The sequence below is a fragment of the Emys orbicularis genome, chromosome 4 (assembly GCF_028017835.1).
Source record: "Emys orbicularis isolate rEmyOrb1 chromosome 4, rEmyOrb1.hap1, whole genome shotgun sequence".
Lineage (NCBI taxonomy): Eukaryota > Metazoa > Chordata > Testudines > Emydidae > Emys > Emys orbicularis.
Window position 1 is genome coordinate 153,893,263 of NC_088686.1, and position 17,203 is coordinate 153,910,465.

Consider the following 17,203-nt stretch of genomic DNA (forward strand, 5'->3'; position numbering starts at 1 on the left):
CCTCCTCTGTCCTAGATGTGTAACCATGCATGTGGCCGTGTTAAGACACACACTCAATAGGCTGCTCTGGGTGGCTCTGTATAACTGACCTGCCCTTAGCGCTATTTACCAAATCGCTGGGGGAGACAGTCTGGCCTAGATGATGCAGGAGGTTGGGCTGGATGGGCTCAGTGGCCTTGAGCATCTATGACAGGGGTCGGCAACCTTTCAGGAGTGCTGTGCCGAGTCTTCATTTATTCACTCTAATATAAGGTTTTGTGTGCCAGTCATACAATTTAACGTTTTTAAAAGGTCTCTTTCTAGAAGTCTATAATATATAACTAAACTATTGTTATATATAATGTAAATAAGGTTTTTAAAATGTTTAAGAAGCTTCATTTAAAATTAAATTAAAATGCAGAGCTCCCCGGACTGGTGGCCAGGACCTGGGCAGTGTGAGTGCCACTGAAAATCAGCTCGCGTGCCGCATGCCATAGGTTGCCTACCCCTGATCTATGAAGAAGGTATGTGGCTGGGCCCCTTCACTCACAAGCCACTACTGCTGCTGTCTGATTGGCTCTGAACAGGAGACTGGCTGGCTCAGGGGTGTGGGAGAATATTGGACATGGGGTCGGGGAGGGGGGGGGGCGGCTCCTGGCTGGCTCAGAGATGTGGGGAATTGGACACGGAGCCTTTTCTTCGGGGGGAATCTCTGATCCAGCCCCAAGGGGACTAGCTGGCTCGGGGGTACCGCTAATATGGTTGGGGGACCCTGCAGGGCTCAGTGCACAACCCCCATCCCCACCCCGTGATGCCCCGGAGCTGGCTGAGTGGGGGTGTCTCTCTCTGCCCCCCCGGCTCCGATCCCCACCTCGCTCTGCCGCTTCCTCCAGCCAGCGATTTCCTGCCTCTGCTGCTGTCTCCCTCCCGCCCCGGGGCCGCCACTCACCGCCGGGCCGGTGCAATTCCCCCGGGGCCGCGCTGCAGACGGGGCCGCTCCTTGTGCACGCCCGGGCCGGGAGCCGGCTCAGGAGCGGGGCCCCAGGTGCCTGGGGTTGGCACAGGAAGGTCCCTCTGTTATTCCGGTCCCTCCCAGCGCTGTGAAGTGGAGGATTTGGCTCCTCGGTTTTTAACCCCTTTCTCCCGGACTCGAGAGGGTCAGGATGGTGCAGGTGCAGGGTCGTGCGGATTAGAGTTGGAGTTGGGGATAGGCGGGTTAGGTTTGGGGTTGGGTTATGCAAATCGGGTGATGCAGATGAGGGAGCTGGGTTTAGCATTGTGCAGAATAGGTCTGGAGTTAGATCTGAGCAGATAACGGATGGGTTCAGGTTCTGCAGGTTAGGGCTCTATAGATTATGGGTGGAGTTGTGCACATTAGGGTTTGGGTTCTGCATATTAGCCTAGTGACCCCGTTTTTATTCCATTTAACTCCTTCTGTGTTGATTTTGCATTGAGCTCGGTTTTTAATCAGAACACGGGGCTGCACCAAGTCAAAGACCCTGTAGAAGTCAAGTCTATTATATCCACACAATCAGCTAAAACTGCCAGCTTGTTTTAAAATTATAGCAAGTTTGTGGAGATGGTCAAAATATAAATTAAAAAAAAATAGTTCCGTTCAGAAGAAATTTTGAAGTTGTTTTCATTCCAAAGTTGCAAGAGATGTTTTTCATAAAATTAATCAAAACATTGTAAACATAGTTATAGACATTTTTCATTTACAGTAAACAAGTTTCTAATATTTCAATAGTCATCTATAGCATTATATTTTTGATAAAACATTCAATTAAAACATGTCACAATGTTTGGTAAAAAAAAAAAATGACATGCAAAATATCAAATTTTTAGTGTGCGAAAGATTTCGTTTTCAGAAAAAAGGCCATTTTCCAGCAACATTTTCTGTTGACATTGAGTCATAAGCATTCGAGATAATTTTCTTCCATGCCATGTTCTGTGCCATCAGGCGGTCACTCTCTCTTTCTCTCCCCCATGCATGTTCTGTGCTGGCAGGTGGACGCTCTCTCCCACGCATGGACTGTGCCTTCAGGTGGGCCCCCTCTCCCTGCACATGTTCTGTGCCATCAGGTGGTCTCTCCCACAGTGTGCTGCCGCCGCTGATGTGCCAGGAGGTTGCCGTTGCGGGTGAATCCCCTCCCACACTGGGCACAGTGGTAGGGCCGCTCCCCGGTGTGGACCCTGCGGTGGGCCAGGAGGTTGGAGCTGAGGCTGAAGCTCTGGCCACATTGGTGGCAGCGGTAGGGTCGCTCCCCAGTGTGCGTGCGCTGGTGGGACAGCAGGTCGGCGCTCTGCCCAAAGCTCTTGGGGCACTGGGCGCACAGGTAGGGCCGCTCCCCGGTGTGGGTCCTGCAGTGGCTGATGAGGTCGGAGCGCCGGCTGAAGCACCTCCCACACTCCCCGCACGGATAGGGCCGCTCCCCGGTGTGGCTGCGCTGATGCGCCAGGAGATTGTAGCGGCGGCCGAACCTCTTGCCACACTGGGCACAGCGGTAAGGCCGATCCTCAGAGTGGCTGCGCTGGTGGACCAGCAAGTCTGAACTGCGACCAAATCCTTTGCCGCACTCAGCACAGCTGTAGGGCCGGTCATTTGTGTGCAGGCTGCGGCGGTGCGTGGCCAGGGTGGAGCCCAGGCTGAAGCACTGCCCGCAGTCGGCACAGGTGTAGGGGCGTTCCCCTGTATGCAGCCGCCGGTGCTTGGCAAGGGTGGAGCTGTGGCTGAAGCACTGCCCGCATTCCCCACACTGGTAGGGGCGCTCCCCTGTGTGCGTGCGCTGGTGGGTCAGCAGGTTGAAATTGCGACCAAACCTCTTCCCACACTCAGGGCACTTGTAGGGGCGCTCCCCAGTGTGGACTCGCCAGTGCCGGGCCAGCCCTGAGCTGACACTGAAGCCCTTTCCACACTGGTGGCAGCGGTGGGGTTTTTCGCCTGTGTGAATTCTCTGGTGGGTAATGAGGTCTGAACTCTGGGTGAAGCCCTTCCCGCAGTCAGAACATTTGTAGGGCCTCTGCCCTGTGTGGACCCGCTGGTGCTGAAGGAGGTGGGAGCTCCAGCTGAACGCCTTCCCGCAGTCAGGGCAGCAATGGGGTTTCTGCCGCAGCTGGGTTCTTTCCTGGGCCCTATGTTCTGAGCTCCCACTGGGGCCTCTCCCTGGCTCAGCCCATGTGGCTGGATCCTCCCCTTGCTGGGTGCCATCCTGGACATTTAAACTTCCCCTGACAGCATCAGAATCGCCATCTGCCTGCTCTTCCAACCCACTGCGATCCTCGCGAGCTTCTCCCTGCCCAGGACTCTGGTGTTCGTCAGCTTCAGAGATTCCTGAGGCAGTCCCATCCAGATCCATTGTCTCATCACCTCCCTGCTGCCGATTCCTCCTCGTCCTCGCTCTTAAATCTCAGCTCCTGCTGGGACGAGAAAGAATCTGGATGTGAGTCAGTCCCTCCGCTGGGCAATGGTGGGGGACACAAAGGAGATCCTCGGAATGGGGAATGGCCAAGGCGGTGAAATGAATCATTGTTGGATCGATCAAATAATCTCCTGCTGGAAACCCCTCAAGTGGCCAGGGGCGGGGGAGAGAGGACGACCACGCCCCCTCCAAACACCCAGGGGAAAGGCAGCTGAGCGGGGGAGCAGCTGCCAGACTTCCAGTGATGCCTGCCACAGTTGCTGGGTACAGTCCCAGCCTGGCTGAGAGGGGGGCAGAGCTGGGGAAGTTCACGGCAGCTCTGTGGGATCCCAGCTGTTTCACGGCACTCACAAATACTTTGAGCTGGTTTCATTTTTTGTACCTCTCCTCTGTGCTGCTGTCTCTAGGGAAATAGATATCTAGGCCTGAAAGCTCATTGTACCCTTCCAGCCTGGCCTCCTATCTCCCCCAGCCATTCCTGCCTCTGGCCCAGTGACTCCTGACTTTGAGAAAGAGATGCCGCATCTCCGTTTTAACAGACTTCCAGTGATGGAGAATCCACCCCGTGCCCAGACCCTAGAAATCCAGGACACGTAGCTCTTCCCTTCCCTCTGTCTGGGGAACCACGTCAGATTTGCTGTTGGAAATCCTGCTCAGCGTGAGGGAAAGAATCAAGGTGAGTTCAGGGCTTGTTAGGTGTTTCAGGGAATGTGCCAGGGACATGGAATCAAACATGGGGAGCTAGAGGCCGGCTGGGGTTGGGTATGCGCCCTGTGGGAGGTACAGCTCAGCCAGGAGATACTGGGCGAAATTCTCTGGCTTGAGTTAGGCAGGAGGCCTGACAGCATGGGCACAATGGGTCCTGTTGGCCTTGAAATCTATGAAATATGTGCTGTTCTGCAGACGCCAACAGTCTGTCCAACGGACGGAGCTAATGGAGGGAGCCCTGGGAATGGCGGGAAACTATCATCTCTGCCTGTGTGAGTGTGGGTGGGGGAGTGCCTGAGGGTGTCTGTATAAGTTTGTATGTCAGACAGTGCACGTGTATGACTCGTGCCTCTGCATGAATGTGTCAGCGTACGTATGTGTGCATGAGCATGTGTGTATCACAGTGTATGTGAGTGTGCTAAGGTCCATCAGCGTCTTGGCCCATGTCGATGTTACAGCAGCGAGTGGGTCAGAACGCGTCTGCATGTCAGCGCGAGTGTGTGTATGTGTCATTGTGTGAGCGTGTCTGTGCGGAGTGTCAGTGTGTGCATGTGTGTCAGGGGTGGCGAAATGCCAGGGGAGATGGTGGTAGCAGATTCCCTCTCTCCACTTGTTTCTCCCCTTTCAGTCTCTCTCTCCCTGCCCCTCCCCAGGGCCATGAGCTCTGCCTCCCTCGGGCAGCCACTCTGGGGTCTCACAGAGTCAGGCACTCTGCACAGAGCCCCATCCCCTGCTCTCTCTATCACCCGGTCTCAGGAGCTAATGTTGGCAGAGCCCTGGGGGCTAGGTCCAGCCAGAGACGGTCCCTACTGCAGCTGGGAAGCTGGGCATCAGATCCCACTAGGGAACAGCAGCCAATCATCAGCCCAGCTCCAGTCCGGATGCAGCAGCAGCAGCCTCTGTTCCGGAAGCTCAGTCCGCCCTGGTAAGCTGAGCAGAGAGAGCAGACTCCTGTCCCTTGGCCATAACCAGGGCCCTCTAGTGGCTGCAGCCACTGGATCCTTTCCAGACACAGAGCACAGTCAGATCTAGCCAGACCCCTTCCCTTCTTCCTAACACCAGGGTCAGAGCCCCAGGGAGCAAAGGCTTAGAAAACAGGCGTTACAGTGATAGACTCAAGGAACTTGATCTATTTCATTTAACAAAGAGAAAATGGAGGGGTGACTTGATCCTAGGGTGACCAGATAGCAAGTGTGGAAAATCGGGATGGGTAGGGTGACCAGATGAGAGAGAGAAAATATCGGGACACATGGGGGCGGGGGGGGGGGGGGTGCCCGCTGGCGGAACAACAACAACAACAACAAAACCCGGCACTGCCGGCAGATATCGGGACAAATTGACAAACCCCGAAATATCGGGATGTCTGGTCATCCTAGGGACGGGGGTGGGGGGGGTAATAGGAGCCTATATAAGAAAAAGCCCCAAATATTGGGACTGTCCCTAAAAAATCAGGACATCTGGTCACCCTACTTGATCCCAATCTAGATTTGTACCTACAGGGGGAAAAAACAAAGGGCTCTTCAATCTAGCAGAGGAAGGTATAACATGATCCAACGGGACAAATTCAGACTGGAGATAAAGTGAACGTTTTTAACAGGGAGAATAATTAACCACTGGAACAACTCACCCAGGGTTGCGGTGGATTCTCTATCACTGACCATTTTTAAATCAAGATGGGATGTTTGTTCTACAAGCTCTGCTCTAGGAATGATTTGGGGCAGGTCTCTGGCCTGTGCTATACAGGAGGTCTGACGAGATGACCACAATGGTCCCGTCTGGCCTTGGAATCTATGAATTGAAGACCTCGTCTACATTAGAAAGTTGTCCGGCTTTAACACCGCTGGTATAGCTAACGTGGTACCACTTCCTCCCCCCGAGTGTGGATGCAGTGATATCAGTATAAAGATGCTAATAGCCGTATAGCTGTTCCAATCATAGAACTGGAAGGGACCTTGAGAGTTCATCAAGTCCAGTCCAATACAGGAAGACGAATGACTATACTGGTAAACACCCCATTTATACCAGTGTAGCTGCATCCACACTGGAGTTTTTACCTGTATACCTATTTCAGAAAAAAAAAAAAAAAATCACATCTCTAACCAAAGTAGTTATACTGGTAAAACTCTGAAGTGTAGACCAGGTCTTAGGTATTTATCTGGACCCCATCACCAGAGGTGGATTAAGATTTATTGGGGCCCCTGGGCACAAAGAACATTGGGGTCCCCAACATCCCCCCTGCCATAGGGCCCCAAACCCTGCTCCTCCCCTTCCCCCAAGGCGCTGCCCCCTGGCCTGGCCAGAAGCCAGGGCTAGGGTAAGAGCTACCCAGGAAGCCTGGGGCACTGTGGGGAGCCCTGGACCCTCTATCTGTCCTGGGCAACGCATCCTGGGGGACAGGGACATGGGCTGGGAGCTGCTCTTGCTTCTTGGGCACATCGGTCTCCCACCCAGGGCAGGTGGAGGGCATGGTCTCCCCACAGCTCCCTGGGCGACTTTTACCACAGCCTAGGAGGGCATGGAGGAACATTTGGGTAATTGTGAGTGCAGTGGGGCCCAGGTCAGCCCGCATGGGGGTGGGGTGGGGTGGGGAAGGAAGGAATTCCACTCATCCTTGCTCTGCCCCCAGGTCTTCTCTGGCCCCACTCCAGCCGTGCCCCCAGCCCCAGCCTCACCTCCAGCATCACTCCCAGCCACGGCCCCACTCCTGGCCCCTGACCACAGCCTACCTCCTCTGTCCTAGATGTGTAACCATGCATGTGGCCGTGTTAAGACACACACTCAATAGGCTGCTCTGGGTGGCTCTGTATAACTGACCTGCCCTTAGCGCTATTTACCAAATCGCTGGGGGAGACAGTCTGGCCTAGATGATGCAGGAGGTTGGGCTGGATGGGCTCAGTGGCCTTGAGCATCTATGACAGGGGTCGGCAACCTTTCAGAAGTGGTGTGCCGAGTCTTCATTTATTCACTCTAATATAAGGTTTAGCGTGCCAGTAATACAATTTAACGTTTTTAAAAGGTCTCTTTCTAGAAGTCTATAATATATAACTAAACTATTGTTGTATGTAAAGTAAATAAGGTTTTTAAAATGTTTAAGAAGCTTCATTTAAAATTAAATTAAAATGCAGAGCCCCCCGGACTGGTGGCCAGGACCTGGGCAGTGTGAGTGCCACTGAAAATCAGGTTTCAGAGTAGCAGCCGTGTTAGTCTGTATCCGCAAAAATAACAGGAGTACTTGTGGCACCTTAGAGACTAACAAATTTATTAGAGCATAAGCTTTCGTGGGCTACAACCCACTTCTTCGGATGCATAAGCTGAAAATCAGCTTGCGTGCCGCCTTTGGCACGCATGCCATAGGTTGCCTACCCCTGATCTATGAAGAAGGTATGTGGCTGGGCCCCTTCACTCACAAGCCACTACTGCTGCTGTCTGATTGGCTCTGAGCAGGAGACTGGCTGGCTCAGGGGTGTGGGAGAATATTGGACATGGGGTGGGGGGGCGGCTCCTGGCTGGCTCAGAGATGTGGGGAATTGGACACGGAGCCTTTTCTTCGGGGGGAATCTCTGATCCAGCCCCAAGGGGACTAGCTGGCTCGGGGGTACCGCTAATATGGTTGGGGGACCCTGCAGGGCTCAGTGCACAACCCCCATCCCCACCCCGTGATGCCCCGGAGCTGGCTGAGTGGGGGTGTCTCTCTCTGCCCCCCCGGCTCCGATCCCCACCTCGCTCTGCCGCTTCCTCCAGCCAGCGATTTCCTGCCTCTGCTGCTGCCTCCCTCCCGCCCCGGGGCCGCCACTCACCGCCGGGCCGGGGCGATTCCCCCGGGGCCGCGCTGCAGACGGGGCCGCTCCTTGTGCACGCCCGGGCCGGGAGCCGGCTCAGGAGCGGGGCCCCAGGTGCCTGGGGGCTGGCACAGGAAGGTCCCTCTGTTATTCCGGTCCCTCCCAGCGCTGTGAAGTGGAGGATTTGGCTCCTCGGTTTTTAACCCCTTTCTCCCGGACTCGAGAGGGTCAGGATGGTGCAGGTGCAGGGTCGTGCGGATTAGAGTTGGAGTTGGGGATAGGCGGGTTAGGTTTGGGGTTGGGTTATGCAAATCGGGTGATGCAGATGAGGGAGCTGGGTTTAGCATTGTGCAGAATAGGTTTGGAGTTAGATCTGAGCAGATAACGGATGGGTTCAGGTTCTGCAGGTTAGGGCTCTATAGATTATGGGTGGAGTTGTGCACATTAGGGTTTGGGTTCTGCATGTTAGCCTAGTGACCCGGTTTTTATTCCATTTAACTCCTTCTGTGTTGATTTTGCATTGAGCTCGGTGTTTAATCAGAACACGGGGCTGCACCAAGTCAAAGACCCTGTAGAAGTCAAGTCTATTATATCCACACAATCAGCTAAAACTGCCAGCTTGTTTTAAAATTATAGCAAGTTTGTGGAGATGGTCAAAATATAAATTAAAAAAAAAATTGTTCCGTTCAGAAGAAATTTTGAAGTTGTTTTCATTCCAAAGTTTCAAGAGATGTTTTTCATTTTTCATAAAATTAATCAAAACATTGTAAACATAGTTATAGACATTTTTCATTTACAGTAAACAAGTTTCTAATATTTCAATATGTCATCTATAGCATTATATTTTTGATAAAACATTCAATTAAGAAATGTCACACTGTTTGGTAAAAAAAAATGACATGCAAAATATCAAATTTTTAGTGTGTGAAAGATTTTGTTTTCAGAAAAAAGGCCATTTTCCAGCAACATTTTCTGTGAAAAATTTTGATCCTAGTCAACGGTCATTCAAAAAACCCATTCTTCTGGAGGACGCCATGTTGTAGAGCAGTGGTCTCCGAACTTTTTTGATCGCGCAGCCCTATCAGTAAAAAAATGTTGAGCACGCACCCCCTGTCACACCAGCTCTACCATTTTTGCCAAAGCAACAAAAAAAAAAAAAAAAAAGCCACTCGGACTCCCGCCCGAACTGCCAAAGCATAGGATTTTATGTTTTCTTTCAGGTCATTACTAAAAATGTTCAATAGGGTAGGGCCAAAAACGTTCAATAGGGTAGGGCCAAAAACTGATCCCTGCAGGACCCCCCCTAATAATACACCCATTCAGTGATGATTCTTCACTTACTATTACCTTTTAACACCTATCAGTGAGTCAGCTTTTAATTCATTTAATATGTGCCATGTTAGTTTTATATCTTTCTAGTTTTTGAATCAAACTGTCATGTGGTACCTAGTCAAATGCCTTACAGATGTCCAAGTATATTACGTCAACACTACTACCTTTGTCAATCAAACTTGTAATCTCATCAAAAAAATGATATCAAGTTAGTCTGACAGGATTTATTTTCCATAAACCCATGTTGATTGGCACTAATTATATTACACTCTTTTAATTCTTTATTAATTGAGTCCTGTATCAGGTGCTCTATTATCTTGCCTAGGATCAGTGTCAGACTGAGAGTCCCATATGTATTATCCAGTCATCTCATTTATCCTTTTTAAATATTGGCACAACATTAGCTTTGTTCCAGTCTTCTGGAACTTTCCCAGTGTTCCAAGACCTACTGAAAATCACCATTAATGGTCCAGCAAGCGCCTCAGCCAGCTCTTTAAAAACTTCTGGATGCAAGTTATATATTTTAAAATGTCTGACCTTGGTAGTTACGGTTTAACATCTTTCTGAGATACTAGTGGAATGGAATGTTATCATGTGATAGGACAACATCATTTATTTTTTTCCCAAATACAGAACAGAAATATTTGTTGAACATTTCTGCATTATTATTGACAATTCTACCATTTCCATCTAGTTATGGACCAAGACCATTGTCAGGATGCTTTTTGTTCCTAATATACTTTAAAAACTCCTTCTTATAGTCCTTAACTCTGCTGGCCATAGGTTTTTCCTTGCATCCCTTTGCTTCTCTAATAAATTTTCTACAATTCCTAGCTTCTGATTTATATTCACCAACTTCCCCTTTCTTCCATTTGTTATATACAGGGGAGTCGCATCTTACGTGGGGGTTAGGTTCTGAAGTCAGCACGTAAAGCGAAAATCGCGTATAGTCAAACGCTCATTGAGTGGAATGGCGGGCGGAATCGCCCGCACTACAGGTACAATATTTAAATTGTTATTTTTCTCTTTTTTTGTTTTGCAGAGCGCATATAGTTAAAATCGCGTAAGTTAAATGCACCTATGATGCGACTCCACTGTACTTTTTTCCCCCCTATTTTCTACAGTTGCCTTCACTTCCCCTCTGAACCATATCAGTGGCCTTCTTCCTCAATTGTGGGACTTTGGCTTTTTAGGCATCTAATAAAGTGTTCTTAAACAATTTCCAATTATCAAACATATTTTTCTGATTCAATTCTTCCTCCCAATTGATTTGGTTCATAATTGTTCTCAGCTTTATGAAATTGGCTCTTTTAAAGAACCAAGTATATATATCACTGGTCTGGACTTTATTCTGTTTGCAAAGTATAAATCTGATCAAGTAATGATCACTTGTACCTAAGTTACTATTAATTTTTAGTTCTGTGATTATTTCCTCTTTATCAATCAAGATGGGGTCTAATATACATTCCCCCATGTTGGATGTAACACTTTTTGAATTAGGACATTATCTATAATGTTTAGAAATTCCAAGGATATTTTAATACTGGCAGCATGAGACCTTCAGACCGTCACTCAAATTGAAATCCCCCAGGATCACGCAGTTTTTTTATCTACGCGTATAAGGAGCTGGTTTCCCTGTTCCCTAGTGTGATTTGGTGGTCTGTAGCAGACACCAACTAATATCCCGTCTTGTTATTTATCTCTTAGGACATTGAGTCATAAGTGTGACGGGTTAGATCACAGAAACCCCCTTGGGAGCTGCCACCCAATGTGCAAAGACTACCCCTGCTTCTGTTTTCCCTGCCAGCTCAGGACTCCAGCACCCTGTCTTGCTGAGCGAGACACTCCAGTCTGCTCTAACAAAGACTCAGGGTCTGAATCACTTGCCCCAAAGCTGCAAGTTTACCTGAAAACAGCGTACAGTAGTGTGCTTGTCTTTAGCACTCAGATGCCCAACTCCCAATGGGGTCTAAACCCAAATAAATCCGTTTTACCCTGCATAAAGCTTATGCAGAGTAAACTCATAAATTGTTCGCCCTCTATAACACTGATAGAGAGATATGCACAGTTGTTTGCTCCCCGAGGTATTAATACATACTCTGAGTAAATTACTAAATAAAAAGTGATTTTATTAAATACAGACAGTAGGATTTAAGTGGTTCCAAGTAGTAACAGACAGAACAAAGTAAGTCACAAGCAAAATAAAATAAAATGCGCAAATCTATGCCTAATCAAACTAAATACAGATAATCTCACCCTCAGAGATGCTTCAGTAAGTTTTTCTCAGACTGGACACCTTCCAGGCCTGGGCACAATTCTTTCCCCTGGTACAGCTCTTGTTCCAGCTTAGGTGTTAGCTAGGGGATTCTCCATGATACTCACTTGCCAGCACACACATATACAGGGAGACTCACAGGTAAACAGCCATCTGCAGACAATGGGAGTCATCAAGATTCCAAACCATCATTAATGGCCCACACTTTACATAATTACAATAGGCCCTCAGAGTTACATTTTATATTTCTAGTTTTAGATACAAGAGTGGTACATTTCTACAAATAGGATGATCACACTCAGTAGATTATGAGTTTTGTAATGATACCTTACAAGAGACCTTTTGCACAAAGCATATCCCATTTGCATTATAGTCACTTATTATCAAATTTTTTTATAAAACTATCCCAGTTACATTATATTCACTTATTATCATGTTTTTATAAAACCATGTAGACTGCACAACGTCACAATAAGCATTCGAGATAATTTTCTTCCATGCCATGTTCTGTGCCATCAGGCAGTCACTCTCTCTTTCTCTTCCCCATGCATGTTCTGTGCTGGCAGGTGGACGCTCTCTCCCACGGATGGACTGTGCCTTCAGGTGGGCCCCCTCTCCCTGCACATGTTCTGTGCCATCAGGTGGTCTCTCCCACTGTGTGCTGCCGCTGCTGATGTGCCAGGAGGTTGCCGTTGCGGGTGAATCCCCTCCCACACTGGGCACAGTGGTAGGGCCGCTCCCCGGTGTGGACCCTGCGGCAGGAGGTTGGAGCTGAGGCTGAAGCTCTGGCCACATTGGTGGCAGAGGTAGGGTCGCTCCCCAGTGTGGGTGCGCTGGTGGGACAGCAGGTCGGCGCTCTGCCCAAAGCTCTTGGGGCACTGGGCGCACAGGTAGGGCCGCTCCCCGGTGTGGGTCCTGCAGTGGCTGATGAGGTCGGAGCGCCGGCTGAAGCACCTCCCACACTCCCCGCACGGGTAGGGCCGCTCCCCGGTATGGCTGCGCTGATGCGCCAGGCGATTGGAGCGGCGGCCGAACCTCTTGCCACACTGGGCACAGCGGTAAGGCCGCTCCTCAGAGTGGCTGCGCTGGTGGGCCAGCAAGTCTGAGCTGCGACCAAATCCTTTGCCGCACTCAGCACAGCTGTAGGGCCGGTCATTTGTGTGCAGGCTGCGGCGGTGCGCGGCCAGGATGGAGCCCAGGCTGAAGCACTGCCCGCAGTCGGCACAGGTGTAGGGGCGTTCCCCTGTGTGCGTGCGCTGGTGGGTCAGCAGGTTGACATTGTGACCAAAGCGCTTCCCACACTCAGGGCACTTGTAGGGGCGCTCCCCAGTGTGGACTCGCCAGTGCCAGGCCAGCCCTGAGTTGACACTGAAGCCCTTTCCACACTGGTGGCAGCGGTGGGGTTTTTCGCCTGTGTGAATTCTCTGGTGGGTAATGAGGTCTGAACTCTGGGTGAAGCCCTTCCCGCAGTCAGAACATTTGTAGGGCCTCTGCCCTGTGTGGACCCGCTGGTGCTGAAGGAGGTGGGAGCTCCAGCTGAACGCCTTCCCGCAGTCAGGGCAGCAATGGGGTTTCTGCCGCAGCTGGGTTCTTTCCTGGGCCCTATGTTCTGAGCTCCCACTGGGGCCTCTCCCTGGCTCAGCCCATGTGGCTGGATCCTCCCCTTGCTGGGTGCCATCCTGGACATTTAAACTTCCCCTGACAGCATCAGGATCGCCATCTGCCTGCTCTTCCAACCCACTGCGATCCTCGCGAGTTTCTCCCTGCCCAGGACTCTGGTGTTCATCAGCTTCAGAGATTCCTGAGGCAGTCCCATCCAGATCCATTGTCTCATCACCTCCCTGCTGCCGATTCCTCCTCGTCCTCGCTCTTAAATCTCAGCTCCTGCTGGGACGAGAAAGAATCTGGATGCGAGTCAGTCCCTCCGCTGGGCAATGGTGGGGGACACAAAGGAGATCCTCGGAATGGGGAATGGCCAAGGCGGTGAAATGAATCATTGTTGGATCGATCAAATAATCTCCTGCTGGAAACCCCTCAAGTGGCCAGGGGCGGGGGAGAGAGGGTGACCAGATAGCAAGTGTGGAAAATCGGGATGGGTAGGGTGACCAGATGAGAGAGAGAAAATATCGGGACACATGGGGATAAGGGGGGGGGGGGTGCCCACTGGCGGAACAACAACAACAACAACAACAAAACCCGGAACTGCCGAAAGATATCGGGACAAATTGACAAACCCCGAAATATCGGGATGTCTGGTCATCCTAGGGACGGGGATGGGGGGGTAATAGGTGCCTATATAAGAAAAAGCCCCAAATATTGGGACTGTCCCTAAAAAATCAGGACATCTGGTCACCCTACTTGATCCCAATCTAGATTTGTACCTACAGGGGGAACAAACAAAGGGCTCTTCAATCTAGCAGAGGAAGGTATAACATGATCCAACGGGACAAATTCAGACTGGAGATAAAGTGAACGTTTTTAACAAGGAGAATAATTAACCACTGGAACAACTCACCCAGGGTTGCGGTGGATTCTCTATCACTGACCATTTTTAAATCAAGACGGGATGTTTGTTCTACAAGCTCTGCTCTAGGAATGATTTGGGGCAGGTCTCTGGCCTGTGCTATACAGGAGGTCTGACGAGATGACCACAATGGTCCCGTCTGGCCTTGGAATCTATGAATTGAAGACCTCGTCTACATTAGAAAGTTGTCCGGCTTTAACACCGCTGGTATAGCTAACGTGGTACCACTTCCTCCCACCGAGTGTGGATGCAGTGATATCAGTATAAAGATGCTAATAGCCGTATAGCTGTTCCAATCATAGAATCATAAAACTGGAAGGGACCTTGAGAGTTCATCAAGTCCAGTCCAATACAGGAAGACGAATGACTATACTGGTAAACACCCCATTTATACCAGTGTAGCTGCATCCACACTGGAGTTTTTACCTGTATACCTATTTCAGAAAAAAAAAATCACATCTCTAACCAAAGTAGTTATACTGGTAAAACTTTGAAGTGTAGACCAGGTCTTAGGTATTTATCTGGACCCCATCACCAGAGGTGGATTAAGATTTATTGGGGCCCCTGGGCACAAAGAACATTGGGGCCCCCAACATCCCCCCTGCCATAGGGCCCCAAACCCTGCTCCTCCCCTTCCCCCAAGGCTCTGCCCCCTGGCCTGGCCAGAAGCCAGGGCTAGGGTAAGAGCTATCCAGGAAGCCTGGGGCACTGTGGGGAGCCCTGGACCCTCTATCTTTCCTGGGCAACGCATCCTGGGGGACAGGGACATGGGCTGTGAGCTGCTCTTGCTTCTTGGGCACACCGGTCTCCCACCCAGGGCAGGTGGAGGGCATGGTCTCCCCACAGCTCCCTGGGCGACTTTTACCACAGCCTAGGAGGGCATGGAGGAACATTTGGGTAATTGTGAGTGCAGTGGGGCCCAGGTCAGCCCGCATGGGGGTGGGGTGGGGTGGGGAAGGAAGGGATTCCACTCATCCTTGCTCTGCCCCCAGGTCTTCTCTGGCCCCACTCCAGCCGTGCCCCAGCCCCAGCCTCACCTCCAGCCACGGCCCCACTCCTGACCCCTGACCACAGCCCCTTGCCCCTGCAACCCCCAGCTCCCACTCCCGGCTCAGGCCCCAGCTCCCGGGGAGTGGGGGCCAGGTAAAGGGGGGCACAACCAAAAACGTTTGGGGACCCCTGCTAGAGTAACCATACCTACCGTTTTGGCCCTGGATGTCCCAACTTTTTTGGCAAAACTGGATTTGTCCCATTTGCTCTTGTCAACTGATCACCAGGTGGCAAGAGCAATACAGCACAAATGATGCACTTTTGCCAAAATGGGGCTTGGGGTGGGGGTGCAGGGGAGCAGTGGGGCTCGGGGGTGGCAAGAGGCAGGGCTCAGGCCAGCCCTGCATAGGGCAGGAGGGGGTTTGGGCAAGTGCCTCAGGCTGGCTACACATGGGAAGAGAGAGGGGACTCAGGCTGGCTCCACACAGGGGACGAGGGAGGGGAAATATACTCATTCACTCTCTACACAGGTTCCCGCCATCTTCCAGCCTGGCTGGGGGTGGGGCCTCAGGGGGAAGAGGAGGTGCAGGGCAGAGGAGCAGAGCTGGGGGAGAGAGCAGCAGGGGGCGGGGCCAGAGTGCCAGTGCACCTGTGGGACCTATATGGTAATCCGCCACTGCCCATCATCATAATATCCTACTAATCTTTAAAGTCTTTATCCTCACAACACCCTTGTGAGGCAGAGCAGGGCCATTAACCCATTGCTCAGATGGGGAACTGAGACACAGAAGGCCAGATTTTTAAAGGTATTTAGGCATCTATTTTCTAAATCATCTGGGTGCCTACAACTCATTGATTTCATATGTTTAATGTATAATGAAACAGGTACTTGGGCACAGCCCCGGCACAAATTTAGCTCTGGCTGGGTGGCAGGAGAGCGCCGGCTACTGGCCAGGCATGCTGCCGTCAGCAGCAGTGTGGAAGTCAGGGTGGCATGGCATGGTGGATTGGCAACCTTACTTTTGCGCTGCTGCTGGTGACAGCGCTGCCTTCGCTGGGCGGCCAGAGAGCGTCAGTGGCTGGCCAGGCACTCAGTTCTGAAGGCAGAAGCAAGAATGGAATAAAAAAGCCCAAATAAGTGATCTTCAGATAAAACAAGACCAGAAAACCACAACCCACAACTTGCCAAAAATTAAAGTGGGAAATAAGCCCCCTTCTGCTTATAAAACGGACTTGGACACTACTGTGCCTTTTTTTTTTCTTCGCTTTCTTATGCCAAAGAACTTCCTTTGTATTTGTTAAACCAGGAAATGAATCAGAAAGTTTGGGAGCCCAGGACCCCGGTCTATCTAACATTGTCATTTGTCCAGCTCTCCAGGAAGTTCAGACTGTTTTGCTGAACAAATCATGTCAGCGGAAAATCACGAGATTGACTTACAATCATGAGACTTTAAAAAAAAATAACTGTGGGATTGTGTTTATTTGCCTTCTGTGATGGCGTCTTTAGGATGCAGGTTTTCAAGTTTTTCTTTGCAACCATGAAGGGTAAAAACTTGCTTTCTTCTTTAATGAAAGCTGAGAAATTTGTCCAGCAGAATCACAGAACTCTGGGAGCTTTAAGAAAAATGCCAAATATTGCAAGAGTCACAATTTAGTTTATCCAAGAGAAGACTAAGGAGAGGTCATTTGATCATAGTCGACATAGACAGCTCTGTTAAGATCCAGCAGACAAAAGCAGAAAGCGAGCCAATGGCTGAGAGCGGATGCGAGACAAATTCAGACTAGTAAGGTTCAAGATGTTAATAGGAGGGGAAGGAACCATTCAAACATCTGCTGTGAACAGGGTGATTCTCTGAATAAACATGGAGTCTGTCAGCAAGACTGAATGTCTTTTTAAAACATGCTATAGGTCAAATAGAAACTATTGGACTGGATGCAGAAATTAGTGGATGAGAATCTCTGGCCTGGGTTACGCAGGAAGCTGTGTTGGATGGGCATGATGCCAGAAAAGAGGCATCAGAACTAAGTGATGCCTGCAAACTGGATTTGGATCTGTTTTGTATGTTATACTTCGGAAGGAGAATTGCTAATTGGTTGATTTATTCAGGGCTCTTAGTCGCTCATCCATATCAGAGGAACAGATAAGGTGTTAAAATTTATCCACTCTTCAAATGGATGAAACTTGCTTCATTCATCT

At 50.4% G+C, this 17,203-nt stretch overlaps 1 protein-coding gene across 1 annotated transcript in view; it reads right to left on the reverse strand.

The window, feature by feature from the left end:
• LOC135877941 (zinc finger protein 208-like) overlaps positions 1-13,318 on the reverse strand; it is a 77,990-nt gene extending 64,672 nt beyond the window's left edge. Inside the window, exons 1-3 of the mRNA XM_065403463.1 lie at positions 12,244-13,318; positions 4,717-4,739; positions 2,155-3,023 (exon numbers count right to left, since the gene is read on the reverse strand). Coding sequence (XP_065259535.1) covers positions 2,155-3,023; positions 4,717-4,739; positions 12,244-13,318 — 1,967 coding nt within the window. The remainder of the gene's footprint in view (positions 1-2,154; positions 3,024-4,716; positions 4,740-12,243) is intronic.
• Between the last annotated feature and the right edge of the window lie 3,885 nt (positions 13,319-17,203).